The following is a 16,627-nucleotide window of genomic DNA, read 5'->3' as shown; positions in this document are numbered from 1 at the left end:
TGGAGTGGATGTTTCCACTATTGAGAGAGTCTAGGACCAGAGTCCATTGCTTCAGAATAAAAGAACATACCATTGGAAAAGAGATGAGGAGTAATTTATTTAAATTCCTGTGGTGAATTTATTTAAATTCCTGTGGTGGTGAATCTGAGGAATTAATTGCCACAGAAGGCTGTGGAGGCCAAATCAATGGATATTTGTAAGGCAGAGATTGACAGATACTTGATTATCATAATCATACTTTATTAGCCAAGTATGTTTTGCAACATATGAGGAATTTCATTTGCCATACAGTCATACCAATAAAAAGCAACAGAACACACAAAATACATTTTAACATGAACATCCACCACAGTGACTCCTCCGCATTCCTCACTGTGATGGAAAGCGAAAAAAAGTTCAATCTCTCCCTTCTTTGGCCTCCAGCGGTCGGGGGCCTCTAACCTTCCGTTAATGGGACGATCCTAATCCCGTAGCTGATGGCGGGCCTTCCTCATTGGGGCAATCAAGCTCCTGCATTGGGGAGGAATCTCGGCTCCCTCGCGCCGGGCAATCTACCCCGGGGCTAGTCGAACATCATGCGGCTTTTGGAGCTTCCCTATGTCAGTGTCAACCCGAGACTGCGAGCTCCTCCATGTTAAAGTCCGCAGGCCACGGTTGGAGCATTGATCCCAGGCAAGGGATTGCACTATCTGATGGTAAGTCCACGCCCCGCGGTGAGGTTCAAAGTTAGTCCCGAGCAAGGCCTCCAGCTCCACTCCATGATGTTAGGCCACAGAGCGACCGAAGATATGATCCAGAAAACAATCGCATCTCCGGCAAGGTAAGAGATTGAAAAAAAGTTTCCCCCGACCCCCCCCCCCCCCCGCCAACCCCCCACGTAAAACAAAACAGAGAATATGAACACATGCTTTTAAAACTCACTAAATATAACAAAAAAAGAGGAAAAGGACAGACAGACAGACTGTAGGTGAGGCTGCCATTGAAGCGCCACCCAGTGGAATTAGTATGGGGTCATAACTTGAGTATATGTACAGTTCTGCAAACCTGAATGCATGAAATATGTGATTGTATTGGAGAGAATGCAGGACGGGGAAGATTTACATGTAAGTTGTCTGAAATGGAAAATTGTGCTGTACAGAATGTTACATGAATGTTTTTTTCTTTGTGTTAAAAAACCTTGAAGGGAGACTTAATTAAGGCACATAATGAGATGAAGAGCAGCCTTGATGAATGGGAAGGGCATGTTTCATAGTCTAAAGCCTTATTGAGGCATAAAGTCTGGAGATGGTTGATTTAGTGAGCTAAGGCTCTTAACTATTTAGCACCCATTTACACTAATCTTGCACTGATACCATTTTATTCTCCCAACATTCCTTTTACCCTCCACAGATTCAACCATTCATCAGCACACATTCTACAGTAGCCACCCAACCTACCAACTTGCATGTCTTTGGAATGTGGGAGGAAACTGGAGCACCATAGTCAAAGAGAGTATATACAAGCTCCACATAGACAATACCATGGGTTGGGATTAAACCCGGATCACTGCAGCTTGTAGGCAGCAGTTCTATGAGCTGCGCCACTCTATCATCCTAGTGTTTCCTTTAGCAAATGGGTCGATGCTTTTAACAAGGGAGCTTATCATTTTGCAGTTATTACTGTTCACAGCCACTGTAATAAATGCCAGTTTTACCAGTGAATCCTGAGAACAAATATCAAATAAAGTGAATTTATCGAACGATAATGATTAAGAGCAGCCTAGATAAATAGGGAGGGCATGTTTCATAGTGTTATTGATGCATAAAGTCTGGAGATGGTTGGTGTGGATTTAGTGAGCTAAGGCTCTTAACTACTTAGCACCCATTTTCACTGGGTGAAAATATTTCTAAAAAGTAAGTTCCAAAGGGTATTTTGGAAAAGATGTGTACTGCCTTTAAATCCATAAAATTCTGTTTATGCCTTTATAATAATGTGTTTGCCATCAGGAGATTCACTTGATGTATGGGCTCGACATTCATTGTGGGAAGTAGGATTGAACTACAGGCATGGAACTGGACATGGAATTGGCAACTTCCTAGGTGTTCATGAATGTGAGCATGTTTGAACTAATATCATTGCACCTCTGCATTATAAAGTAAGCAAGCATTTGCCAATTATCTCCAACATCAAGCCAGAAAATGTTTCTTGGAGTGGGTCTAAGGTGGTGAAAGCTGCAATAGTAATGTTAGGATTTCTCCTGCTGTGTTTCAAAGTCATGAAAGAGTTACAGTGTAGTGGCCTGGCGGAGGCCAGAGAAAAGGCAAGACGCCAGGCAGTTTTTAGTAAGATTCTTTTATTATGCTGTGAGCTCCTGCCCACAGCGTAGTTCTCCCAGGGATGAGCCACGCCTCCCCTTGGTCTCACTTTTAACCCCTTACGCCTGTCCGTCACGTAACGAGGGGCTGACCCAAGGAGTGGCCTGATCCGCCACAGGACCCCCCCCAAGAACCGGAGGTACAAAACGGACAGGAGGGCGCACGAGGCGACCAGCCCGGGTGCGCACCATGACCGGCGCAGGGACCGGCGACTGACCGACAGGTGGAGGGGCGTAGCAGACACTGGAGGGGGTAGCTTGGACGGGGGGCGACCGCGCGGGCGGGGCTGCGCAACCGGCACCGGCCGATCAATGTCCACGTGTGCCGGCTTCAGCCGTGCGACCGAAACAGTCTCTCTGCGACCCCCCATGTCCAGAACGAATGTGGCCGAGCTGTGTTGCAGGACCCGGAAGGGGCCCTCGTACGGCCGCTGGAGAAGTGATCGGTGTGCGTCCCTGCGCAGGAACACAAACTGGCAGTCCTCTAGAGCGGCAGGGACGTGTGGCTGGAAGGTCCCATGACGTGACGTGGGCACAGGTGTAAGCCTGCCCACCGTCTGCCGAAGACGTTGCAGGGCGTCAGAAGGCTGCTCCACTCGACCCTGCGCTGGTGGGATGAACTCCCCGGGAACCGTCAAGGGGGCCCCGTACACCAACTCGGCGGAGGAGGAGGCCAAGTCCTCCTTGGGTGCGGTGCGGATCCCCAGCAAAACCCACGGCAGGGCGTCCACCCAGTCTGGGCCCGTGAGCCGAGCCTTCAGGGCAGCTTTCAGCTGGCGGTGAAAGCGTTCCACCAACCCGTTCGATTGTGGATGGTACGCCGTAGTGTGGTGTAGGCTGACACCCAAGAGTCTTGCCATGGCCGACCACAGTTCCGAAATGAACTGTGGCCCCCGGTCGGATGTAATGTCCAGTGGCACCCCGAACCGGGCGATCCAGTGCGCCGCCAAGGCCCGCGCGCAGGTGGCCGTCGAGGTGTCTGCCAGCGGAATGCCAGCGGGAGTTTGAGGGAGACGGCATCGAGGTCGGCAGGACCGAGGTCGGCAGGACCGGGTTGCGCATCAGCGTTCGACATCACTACGTGTGATGTCCGTCGAGGTCACCAATGTAGTGGCCTGGCGGAGGCCAGAGAAAAGGCAAGACGCCAGGCAGTTTTTAGTAAGATTCTTTTATTATGCTGTGAGCTCCTGCCTACAGCGTAGTTCTCCCAGGGATGAGCCACGCCTCCCCTTGGTCTCACTTTTAACCCCTTACGCCTGTCCGTCACGTAACGAGGGGCTGACCCAAGGAGTGGCCTGATCCGCCACAACAGTTTCATTTAAAAGCATTTGTGTGCAAGAAATGTTCACCATTGTAAAGAAAATTGACATAGCATTATTCACTGTGGAAAGTCCATAAAAACCAAACTGACAGGTTGAGATTAGTTTGTGAGTTAACTGGATGCCAATTCACATATGAGTCATGGAGTCTTACTGTGTGGAAACAGACCCTTCGGCTCAACTTGCCCACACTGACCAATATGTCCCATCTACACTAGTCCCACTTGCCTGAGTGTGGCCCATATCTCTCTAAACTTGTCCTATCTGTGTATCTGCCTAATTGCTTCTTCAATGTTGTGAATGTTCCTTGCCTCAACTATTTCCTCTGGCAACTTATTCCATACGCCCACCACCCTTTGCATGAGAAAGTTACCACTCAGATTCCTATAAAATCTTTCCCCCTTCACCTTAAACCTATGCCCTCTGGTTCTCGAGCCCCCCCACTCTGGGCAAGAGACTCTGTGCGTCCACCTGACCTATTCCTCTCATGCGGAATAAGTTTCAACAATTTTTTGTTGTAAGGGAGTTTCCACGAAATGTTGCCCTTGAGCTCATTGTGCATTGTTGGCCAATATGTAAATATTTGTCAACCAGAATAGCAGGCGTCAGAGAGTTTTTGTGGTTTCCTCAACAAACTATTTAGTCTTGAAGTTATTCTGCTTGATTAGGTACAAATACTCAATGCAATGGTGACATATTCTTATCTCCTCTGGTTTAGTGGAGGTGCTAAAATATCTATTGCCTCTTAAACTTTGAGAGGATGGGATTTCGGAGAAGTGCATTAAAACATCACAAGCTACCATTACACACGCGGACCTTAAGTCTTTTGTGTATTATCACCCAGAAACTGGTTCACAAGTGCCTTATTTTAGTGCTACATGATCCAATATTGATTTTACTTGGAATAAATCACATTAGTAAAATTGCACCAGGCATTTCCAGCTGCATATTGTATGTTTCAGGTTCTTGTCACAAAACCTGGAGCTCCCGCGCCCAGGAAATTACATTGTTAATATATATGTTTTAAATCCCAAAGGAACAATACTGCATCTTTCACTCTGCCATGTTGAGAAAGGCCTGCCTCAAAACTCACCAGAGACTGCCTCATTAAATTTGGCTCAAAACTATAATCCCACCATGATCAAGAGTATGGGGATAGGTGTACTAGATGATGCTAGTGGAGTAGTTAGTTAATCCTGAGAGAGGAGGCATAATTGCAAAGACTCTTTCCCTTGCATCTTCCCTCTTCCCCAGATCACCAACATGCTGCTGGTGCCCTGGGAATTGCACCTTGAGGGCAAATAATTTTTTCCAAGTGTCGAGCAGGGGAATCATGATTGCAATGATACTCGCTCCCATGAACACCCACGCACGTCACGATTCCGCACATTCTCTGAGGTGTAAAACAATTCTGACACCATTGTAGACTTATTTTCACTCAAATCAGTGCAAGCACTGTACAAAATGGCATTATAGAAAACAGGGAGACGTGTAGCCCAATTTCGAGGCAAGTATTGCTTTTTAACTGCATAAAACTAGAGAGTGCCTTGAGAATTTGTGGAAAACAACATAAAATGTAGACGCACACTCCTAAGAAATATTTTTACGTTGATAATTTTTTATTTATGCACAGGGCCAGTTGGCATTGGAAGTGGTGATACTTGGTCACTTGACGAGGGAATGTTTACATCTATAGGTAAGCATTGCTTTTAAGTGTAATAGGAGCCCTTCAAACATAGAATTTGGATATTTAATAGCAAATTGTGAAATTCTTCCATTTGAACACAGTGAACTGGGGGAAGGGAAACGCTGATTATTTAAGTAAGACTAAATACTTAATATTTTAGTGTTAAGAAACTTCTTAAACAGTAGCAGAAAAGATGGAATTTGCATTTTTATAGCATCTTATCAGATCCTCAAATATTTTACTGCTAATTATATAGACACACAGCTAGGTCTGACAAGCGACAAATTATACATCTGTTTCTTTCGCATCTGTTGAACGACTGCTGTGGGCAGATTATCAGCAGGACTTCCTGCTGTTCACTGAATGGGCCTTTTTAACATCACCCAAAATAAACAGAGCCTGAAGTTGCATCTCGTATGAAATGTAACACCTCTGACTATGGCATCATTAGCTTCACTGTGAAGGTTCACGTACTCATAGAGGTCAACGTCCTAGTCCAACCAAATGTACCAAACTGGCATTTACGTGAAGGAGCAACTTATTCAACAGCTTTGAAAGTAACTAGTGGACAAGTAGTCAAAATCCAATGGAGAACTTAGGTTAGGTAGGACACGAGGACAGTAGAATGAACACAATCCAGCAAGACAATGAGAAGGAGGAAGACTGAAGTACAGAGATAATTGAATGAAAGATCAGAGTGTGACAAAAGTGACTGTGCATAAAAAGATTCAGGTTCCAGCTCCATTATTGGGAACTGGGCCATGTTATTTTCCACTGTGGGAAGGGCCAAGACACTTTGATGTCACCCTATCTTTTTTATTCATTGTAATTTAAAAAAATAAGCAGATAAGTTCCTGTTTGATTGTACCAAATCATGAGAGGAATAGATTGGGTAGATGCAGAGATAAAGCTGCAACACCTATAAAGCTGCAATACCTATAAAGCTCCTATAAAGCTCCTATACACTTATAAAGCTCCTTTAAAGCTGCAACACCTATCCACTTCATAAGCTGGCATCCTACTGCCAGTTCAGGGCCATTATTGATGGTGCTCCCAAACCTATACCTGAACAGACTTGACCGAGTCCACAGCTGACACTTGGGCAATGCTGTGCCACCCTGGTAACATTACCTCAACAGAGATATTTAATTATCCAACGATTTACTGCAATGGGTAACGAGGAAACCACTTTACTGGTTTGAGGCCTGTTCAATAGCACACAATGCACTGGACACCATGCGCTACCGAATTTTCCAGATGTGGGTTCTTGCACTAAATGTTAGTTGGTCTGCTAATTTCTGACAGGTTAACATTATGCAATCACTGTGCATAATGTAAAGGCAGCAATTTCAGATCTGAATTTGCATCCCTGGTCGTATCCTCTTGGGCAACCCTTTAAGGCAAATGTTGCAATGGTAATTTTTCCTTTTCCAGAGCCTGGCTATTATCAAGATAATGAATTTGGAATTCGGATTGAAGATATTGTCATGGTAGTGAAGGCAGACACTAAGGTAACACTTATGAAAATGATTGTCTTACAGCTCAAGCATTCCAATCAGACAAGATATTTTGGCAAGCAGAAAATTACTATAAATACATTGTTTTTGGAACACATCAAAACTTTTATCATTTTCAGCACCATTCAGAGCTTTTATGCATTAATTTAAGAGGAAGTACATTATTGTGTAAAAGTATGGCATAGAGTTGAAAGCATATTGCAACCACATAGATTAAAATGTACTGTTTTGAAAACAAATAATATTTCACAAAATAAATAAAGCCCAAACTGAAAAAAGACTGGAATTCTGAAGAAAAAAAAGCAGAATGTCATGGAAATACACTGCATCAGAATGCAAGAAAATAAATTGTCTAATGTTGGTTTTTATTTCAAAGGTGTTCGGAAATAAAAGTAAGGAAGTGAACTGTACAAGGCGCTGGTGAGAGCACGTGGTGTGGACACTTTTGATCCTTATGTTGAAGGAAGGACATTGAAAGGAATTCAGGGAATGTTTATTCAGATGATCTTGGGTATGGAAGGATTGTCATTGAGCAAACGTTGAATAGATTGGATCTGAACTCAATGAAATTTAGAAGTATGTGAGGTTATCTCTTTGAAACATGTAAGATTCTTTCCGAGTTTGATAGGTTGAGTAATGGATGGTTGTATCTTGTCATGGAAGAGCTGAGGACCAGAGGCCATAATCTCAATACGCATTTAAGACTAAGTGGCACGCATTTAAGACTAAGATGAGGAAAAATTGTTTCTTTCAAATGGTTGTGATTCTTTGCCCCCAGAAAGGCATGGGAGCTGGATTCTTGAATATATTCAAAAATGAAACATATATTTTAATCACAGGGGAATTAAGGGTTATGGGGATAAGCAGGAAAGAGGATGGAAAAAGGTGGATCGGCCATTGTCTTCATGGATAGTGGAACAGAATTTAGGAGCTGAATGGAGACTATTCCTGTAACTATTTCTCATGATCTAATAAATGGGTGGATGAGAAGATGACAGATCAAGTAAAATGCGGGCAAATGTGAAATTAATAACTCTGATAGGTATTAAAAACTAAATGTTCTTAAGTTGGTGATTAAACAGTAGCTCAGAGAGTCTTCTGCGCCCTCGTATGTGAATAAGATTGTAACATGCAGGACAGAAGACAATTCAGAAAACACATGGCACGTCGACTATTTATGCAAGGAATTGGAATGCACAAATTAAAAGTTTTGCTCAATTACCCAGAGATTAGTGGAACTATACCTGGAATGCTGCATGGAGGTTTGGACTCCTTATGTTAGGAAAAATGTACTTGTTTACCTTGGATACGGTGGAAGAACAGTTGTCTAAGCTATGCCCCATGAATTTTGAGCAAAGTGGTCTATATTTTTGTATGGGTAAATAGAATGAAAGGAGATCTCATTGAAGCATAAAATATCCTCAACGGCCTTGACAAAGTGGATGCCAAGAGATTGTGAATCTCAGCTGGAGAGAATAAAACTATGAGGTATTTTCTCAATTTAAAAGGTTAGTTTAAAAGCATTTCTTCACCAGAACAGTTGGGGATATTTGGAATTCTCTATCCCACCTGCTGTGGATGCTCACTCATTAAACATGTTCAAGGTTCAGATTAATTTTCAATATTCAAGATTCAAGGCATCCAAGATCCAAGATATTTGTCATCCAAAAAAACAAGTTTTTTGGACCAAATTCAGTCACCCACAGTCCAACAATAAAAGCATTATATTTTAGAATCCAGGAGAATGAAGAGATATGAGGATCAGGCAGGAGAACTAAGAGATATGAGGATCAGGCAGGAGAACTAAGAGATATGAGGATCAGGCAGGAGAATGAAGAGATGATAGAAGATCAACCATGATCTTGTGGATTGCTGGGGCAGGTCAGGGAATGTCGGTCCGGTTTACAGCTGGTCCTTTTTCCGATATGCTGGTGTTATCCGAATTTATCAGTAAATGCTTATTTTATTTGACTGAAAAAAATCCTCACATTAACCGGGCCTGCATTTGATAAAAGACTAGCAAGCGCACTTTCTATTTTATCTCAGTTTGTTAAACAATTAAACGCCTCTTAGCACCCATGGTGTCATAATCTAATCTATTTGGATGTCAAAACTTCTAGGAAATAGTTTTGATATCGATCAAAACAATTTATTTTTTAAAATGGATTAAGATTAGTACTTAAATGAGTTGATGCTGAAATGTGATTTTAGAGGAAATATTTACAATGCCACCACATATGATTCATGTTTCATTTGAACTGCGGATGAAATAAGAATTGTTCTTATTTTGTGCAGCATATGTTTGGTGGAAAACCCTACCTGACCTTTGAACACGTGTCTCTTGTTCCCTATGAAAGAAAATTGATTGACCTGTCCATCTTGAATGAGCAGCAGGTGAGTGAATAATTGCTTCTTTACAAAACAATTTATGACTGCTGACACAAAGAAACGCAGATGCCGGAATGTTGAGCAAAACACAAAGTGCTGGAGGAACTCAGCAGGTCAGGCAGTAGCTAAGGATGGAATGGACAGGCCCTCCACATAACCTAAAGAGGGATCTCCATCCGAAATGTCATCTGTCCATTCCCGTCACCGATGCTGCCTGACCCAATAAGTTCTTCCTGCACTTAGTATCGCTCAATTTATTATTGCTGCTCCCTGGGACCTATTCATTTTCCAATCTCTCCACCTGTCTACCTCTCATTCTTCTTCAAGACGATTCTTAAAAACAATGATTTTAATCAGGCTCTTTGGTTCTGGTCCTAATACATAATGTTTTCTGGTAATGTCCATGTGAACCATTTTGGGATGTGTTTTGCATGTTCTAGTAGAGAAAAGTTGAACTCTTTGTTTATGTTTGAGTCATTCAACACATTTATTTGTTCAGAACGTCAGGCATCTTATTTAGATATTTGTAAATTGCTTGAGAAAAGACTGCTTGTTGTAGCATAATTGTTTATCTTTATCATTATATAGGACACCACATAGATTATCCAATCAGAGTACTTTCACTGTTTCGTTCATTCATTTATTTCAAACAGGTTGAAATAACATTGATGGAAAAATATAGGCTTTCTCCTTTTCGACGCTTTGACTAAAGAGGGCTTCACATTACCCTGAACTTCTCTCTGCAGTTTTATGCACCTACTGCTTCAATAACATTTATAGCAACAATGAGTGGGCCAGAGAGTGCATTGCACCCAACTAATCCAACGTGCTTTCAGAATTTTTGGGCACTGTTTGAGAACAGCTCCATCCAAGACTACAAGAAATTGCAGAGAGTCGTGAACATAACCTAGACCATCATGCAAACCAACCTCCGTTCCATTGACTCCATCTACACACATTTCATGTTGCCTCAGCAAGTCCACCAGCATAATCAAGGACCAGTCTCACCCCCGGTCACTTCCTCTTCTCCCCTCTCCCATCAGGTAAGAGGTACAGAAGTGTGAAAATGCACACCTCCAGATTCAGGGATGGTTTCTTCCCAGCTATTATCAGGCAACTGATCCATCCGATTACCAACTAGAGAGCGATCCTGACCTACCATCTACTTCATTGGAGATCTTCGGATTATCTTTAGTCGGACTTTACTGGACTTAAGCTTGCTCTAAACGTTATTCCCTTTACCCTGTATCTGTACACTGTGGATGGCTTGATTGTAATCATGTACAGTTTTTCCACTGACTTGATAGCACACAACAAAAAAAGCTGTTCACTGTACCTCGGTAAACGTGACAATTAACTAAATTAACTAAACTGAGCTGAACTAAACTAAAACGTGTTTAAATTCATTTAAATCAATACAATGGACTACGTGATGGAAAACATGTTATTGACGGATACTGTTAGACCTAGTGTGGTAACCAGATATCTACTCACTACTGCCTAAGTCTGCATAGAATAGCATAATACTGCAGCGACCAGTTAAAATGATTTTGGAAATGATAATATTCCTGTTATTTGGACTTCAACTTAATTTGTTTTCAATATTCTCTTTCCCAGATTCACTGGCTTAACAATTATTATGACAAGATCTGGAAGATAGTGTCCCCTGAACTGCAAGCACAAAACCGAATGGAAGAATACGACTGGCTTCAGAAACACACACAACCATTTTCACACAGTGCTTTTGTGACATTATCATTTCCTCTATTGGTTGGAGTCCTGTTGGGAAATTTAATATTACAGGGAAAACTTCAATAGCAATGCTCAAAATTCACAAACCTAACCTTTTTCACAAACCTTCTTTTACTTTAGATTAGTCATAAAGTGCAGAAACAGCCCTTCGGCCCACCGAGTCCATGCCGCCCATCAAGCATCACATACTAATACTATCCTACACACAATAGGGACAATTTACAATTTTACCAAGCCAATTAACCTACAAAACTACATCTTTGGAGTGAGGGAAGAAACCAGAGCACCTGGAGAAAAACCCACACAGGTTACGAGGAGAACCTACAAACTCTGTACAGACAGCACCCGTAGTCAGGCTCAAACCCGGGTCTCTGGTGCTGTCAGGCAGCAACTCTACCGCTGTGCCCCTTAACAGAAAGAAATCCCAAGAATGATTCTCATTGTAGCGTACTGGGTTATTCCAAGTACATTAGTGTGAAAACTAGGCGTCACTAGCATTATACGTAAGGCAACAGTTAAATGTTGCGCCAATAAACAAAAATACTACAGAAATATTAAACACCAACTAGTGTGTTCAATTTTTTTTTAAACACTGTGCTAAAGGAACATTGAACAGTAGAACACAGGAACTGGCCCTTCGGCCCACAATGTCTGTGCCAAACATAATGTCAATATAAACTGATCACATCTGCCTTCAACAAGATCCATATTCCTTCATTCCCCGCATATCCAAATGCCTAAAAAATAGCCTCTTAAACTCCACTATTGTTTCTGCCTCAACCACTACTGCTAGCAGCATGTTCCAAGCACCTAGCGCCTTCTGTATAAAATAACTTGCCCCATGCATCTCCTTTAAATTTTGCCCCTGTCATTTTAAAGCTATGCCCTCTAGTCTTTGACATTTCCCAGCTGACAAAGAGATTCTGACTATCGTATCTACGGTTCTCATCATTTTATATATTTCTATCTTTTTATACATTTATAATCATACACTAGAGGAAATGTCGGCAGTTTTTATGTCAATTTCCCACCAAGAGAAACCTGACATTTTTAGTTCCCTCACAACCAGAGCTGTTCTGCTGATGTAGGATATCACATTCTTGAAATAGTTCCATTCACTGAGATTCAGGCTTTCAGATTGGTCTTGATACTGCTCTATATATGGCAAAATAGACGTTTGTTTTATTTTATAGCATAACAGTTCTCAGCCCACATTAAGGAAACTTTCCCAAGGGTTATCTTTTGCTGCACATGAGCATTTGACTTGAATTAAAATAATGGTAGCACACAATAAAATAAAGCGGGGAAAGAAATAAGGCACAGTCTGGAGTAACTCAGCGGGTTCGGCAGCATCCCTGGAGAACATGGATAGATGAGGTTTTGGGTCGGGACCCTTCTTCAGACTGATTGTGGGAGAGGGGTAAAGAAAGCTGGAATAGAGGAGGGGCAGGACAAAACATGGCAGGTATTAGGTAAACAAGCAAGGGGAGGGGTTGGGTGTTGATAGGCTAATGTTTGGACAAAGGTTGGATAAAATAAAGTGACTTTGGGTGATTGTTTAGTTTAGTTTAGCTTAGAGATACAGCGCGGAAACAGGCCCTTCGGCCCACCGGGTCCGCGCCGACCAGTGATCCCCGCATATTAACACTTTCCTGCACACACTTGGGACAATTTTTACATTTACCAAGCCATTTAACCTACAAACCTCTACGTCTTTGGAGTGTGGGAGGAAACCAAAGATCTCGGAGAAAACCCACGCAGGTCACGGGGAGAACGTATAAACTCCATACAGACAGCACCCGTAGTCAGGATCGAACCTGGGTCTCCGGTGCTGCATTTGCTGTGAGGCAGCAGCTCTACCGCTGTGCCACTGTGCCGCCCAAATACAAAAGAAAATCAGCCCTGATAACATTTGCCTTAACTTTCTTAAATCGTGTGGTCATAAGGAATAGGATTAGAATTAGGCCATTCGGCCCATCAAGTCTGCTCCGCCATTCAATCATGGCTGATCTGTCACTCCCTCCTGACCCCATTCTCCTGCCTTCACCCCATAACCTCTGACACGTCTACTAATCAAGAATCTATCTCTGCCTTAAAAATATCCACCGACTTGGCCTCCACAACCTTCTGTGGCAAAGAATTCCACAAATTCACCACCCTCTGACTAAGGAAATTTCTCCTCATCTCTTTCCTAAAATAACGTCCTTTAATTCTGAGGTTGTGACCTCTAGTCCTAGACTCTTGCACTAGTGGAAACATCCTCTCCACATCCACATCCACTTAGACATCTCTGAAGCTGAGCAAAAGAATAACTTGCTGTAACTGCCAAGATCAATGTTGCAGAGCTGTTACTGTTTTATGTGAACCAAAAACATAATATTATGTGACAGGAGGAGCTCCCAGTGTCAGATCACCCAGATGGCAGTTCTCCATGAAGTGGATAATGAGTTATAAAAAAATAGCTATATCTCTGGCACATAGTCTCTGCAGAATAGTTTGAAGAAAATACTTCTAGCCTATTTTCAACTTCGTACTCAACCTTCTAGCATTTTTCAAGGGTTTACTACGCATAGAAGATTGTAAACATAAAACCAAAGAAAGCTTTGACCCAGATAAACTTCTTGCTTCCACTAATGTACTAAAAAGTTATTTTTTCCTTCATCTGTCAATGTTAACCATACTATGCTGTGGCAGAGGCCATACACTCTCTGCCAGCTCTCAGCCATTAACCCTCTATCCCATCCCAAGCAACTCTTTTGCAGTTATAACAAATTCCTCTTTGAATCACTGTGAACCAAAAGCTTTATCCCTCAATGTCAGAATTGCTGGCATCAAAAGCACCCAGATACTCTAGGCTATATAGGAGTCTTAATGTCTGCCTTCCATGTCATTACCCCACCTGCTCTGTCCCAAATGAAGTTGGCCAATTGAACCCTCAATATCCACACAACAGCAGGCTGACCTCTACTCCAATCGGGCATCTGCTCTCTGAACACTTTGTTTCCCTCATTTCACCGTTCCAAATGCTACATTTTTCTTTATACATGCTGCAGGGCAACAAGAGAGCATGTAACAGCAGGTCAGTGGCACTCAAGGCCTTGGCATCCTGCACATTGACAATATAACTCACCTTTTGCAGCACACATCCATGTCTAAACCAGAAAAAGCTGGAAATGCTTAGCGGGTCAGGCTGCATCTGCAACATTGAAGACCCTTTGTAGATGTGTCCTAATCTGATGAGTATTTCCAGCATTTTCAGTTTATATTTTAGATTTCCAGCATCTGCAGTTTAAAAAAAAATCAACTATTTCTAAGGCTTTCTCAGTTTGATAAGATAATGTTCCTGTTTCCAATTTTTATACACTATGGTTAAATAATTTGAAAGATTGTTTGGAATATTAACTGAGTAATAATGCCTTTATTCTATCTTGAATCAAGTTCTGTTCACCTATCACCCTGTGGCTGCAGAACAACACTGGTACTCAGTCCAGCAACATCCTGATTTAAAATTACTTATTTTTTTCATATTCCTCATGGCGGTGTTCCTCTCTCTTGCTCTCTCGCCCTCTCACTCTCGCTCCCTCTCTCTCCCTCCCTCCCTCTTTCTCTCTCTCTTTCTCTCTCTCTCCAATCTAACAGTTGTGCAGCTATAATAAAACTCTAATTATAGTCTTCTGACTTACTATCTCCCTTACTTGAAATCCAGCTCTTTCACCAATCTTTTGGTCATCAATCTTATTACCTCAAAATTTGTTTGATATGCAGTGTGAAATGCTTTAGCATATTTTACTACATTAATGAGTATATACGTGCAAGCTGTTGTTAGTAGAGGATGAGAAACACCCTTAAATAAAATTTTGATCTCAATCGCCTATGATCTGTCCTTGGTTTTTTTAATGTCGTTAACACAGAAGAGCTGCAATATCCTTTGGGAATAAGGGTAATATTTGTTTTATAACAATGCAAATTCAATTTCCGTGCAGTACACTTCAGGAAAAGAGACGTGTTTGGGTGCAGAAAGGTTATCATTCACTTTCTGAATCATTATGTTTCATCAATAAATTATTCTCCGCAGTAGTTGAGTTGTAGAATCCTACTTCTGCAGTAGAAGTAACTTTTCTTGCACCATTAAAGAACTACAATTTTTTTTTAGTATTCAAAAGAAAGCAATCATACTCTAAAAGACATGATATAAGCACTAATATCCCACTTAGTTATCCCTTGGCACTTGATTCCAGTTTCAAATTATTCAACACAACTTTTAGTTTCAAATCATCACGTTTTACAGAATTAAATTTGAAACCCAACAGCTACATTGCAATAAGGGAGTGTCTAGATGTTTATTTCTTTATTTTAATGCATGATGGAAAATATACCGACAGGGATGGAAATATAACAGTAACTATGAGTCACTTCACTCTCTAGAAATTTGACAGTATTTGCTAGCATGAATCATAGTTAGGTATCCAAAGTGATTTCCACGTTGTTCCTCCCATTCTCCAAAGACATACAGGTTTCTAGGTTAATTGGCTTAGTAAAAATTGTAAATTGTCCCGATTGTGTAGTGTGTGGGGTGATCGCTGGTTGGCGTGGACTTGGTGGGCCGAAATACCTATTTCTGCACTGTATCACTAAAGTCTAAAAGTCTAATGTCTAATCTGGCTGACCTCAGTCATAACATTTAGAATTGGTCATAAAATTTCCTCCATCCTGACTTTCAACATGACTACCCATTTGGGTTGTGTGCTCAGTTCCCTGCTCTATTCCCTGTACACCCGTGATTGTGTAGCAAACTACAGCACCTACTTGATCTTTAAATTTGCCGATGATACCACTGTGGTCTGCCAGATTCATTACAACAATGACACAAGGTACAGATGGAAAACCTTGTGTCATAGTCTCAGGACAACTCCTACCCCTTAACGGCAGCAAAATGAAAGAGTTGCATGTTGACCCAAGAAAGCCAGGAGGACTTCTGTCCTCATCAGCTGATGTAGAGATGGCTGACAGATTCAAGTTTTCTGCAATTTCTAGGCACAGATCTGCACAGGTCTCAGGTTATGCCACAAAATCTACTCAGGTCTTCTTATCGAGTCTACATCACAAGATTAGAAATTCTTCAGCCAGAGTTGAACACACTTCTTGCCATCTGCATACAATGGCGTCTTGTGCTTCTTGTGTGCGGTGGTGGGAAGATTGGTGGAAGCAGGGCCGCGACGTGAATGCTCTTTCCTTGACCCCGCTACCCGGGTGAATCATGAGAATGTTTTCGTTTTGAGAAAAAATATTGGTGCAAGAATGCAATGTAACTGGATTGATTTCTATTTGCTAGTTTTTGCAGATCTATTGCACGAGGCTTGAGGTACTGAACAGTCTGCAGCTGTGACCCATATTTTTGCATGAGAACACTAGCAGTAGCTCAACTCCTACTGGTTTACAATTGTCGAAGACAACAAGAGAATATTGTGGCTTGGTGTGGGGTTTATTGCTGCACTAAAATCTTTGCTACCTTCAACCTCAGGTAGCTAGTGATTTTTATCTCGCTGGCACATTTCCTGGATTAAAATTTTCAAAATACTTTTGGCATGCAAAAAGTATTTGGCCAAAACTG

At 41.9% G+C, this 16,627-nt stretch overlaps 1 protein-coding gene across 1 annotated transcript in view; it reads left to right on the top strand.

The window, feature by feature from the left end:
* The window catches only part of xpnpep2 (X-prolyl aminopeptidase (aminopeptidase P) 2, membrane-bound), a 72,553-nt gene extending 57,602 nt beyond the window's left edge, over positions 1-14,951 (top strand). The window contains exons 17-21 of the mRNA XM_078412409.1: positions 1,986-2,090; positions 5,306-5,368; positions 6,794-6,870; positions 9,172-9,270; positions 10,882-14,951. Coding sequence (XP_078268535.1) covers positions 1,986-2,090; positions 5,306-5,368; positions 6,794-6,870; positions 9,172-9,270; positions 10,882-11,082 — 545 coding nt within the window. The 3' untranslated portion in view covers positions 11,083-14,951. The remainder of the gene's footprint in view (positions 1-1,985; positions 2,091-5,305; positions 5,369-6,793; positions 6,871-9,171; positions 9,271-10,881) is intronic.
* Positions 14,952-16,627: the final 1,676 nt, after the last annotated feature.

The sequence above is a fragment of the Rhinoraja longicauda genome, chromosome 15 (genome assembly GCF_053455715.1).
Source record: "Rhinoraja longicauda isolate Sanriku21f chromosome 15, sRhiLon1.1, whole genome shotgun sequence".
NCBI classification, from domain to species: Eukaryota; Metazoa; Chordata; class Chondrichthyes; order Rajiformes; family Arhynchobatidae; genus Rhinoraja; species Rhinoraja longicauda.
Note: the sequence above shows the minus strand (reverse complement) of the source record. Positions and strands in the feature narration are given on the sequence as shown.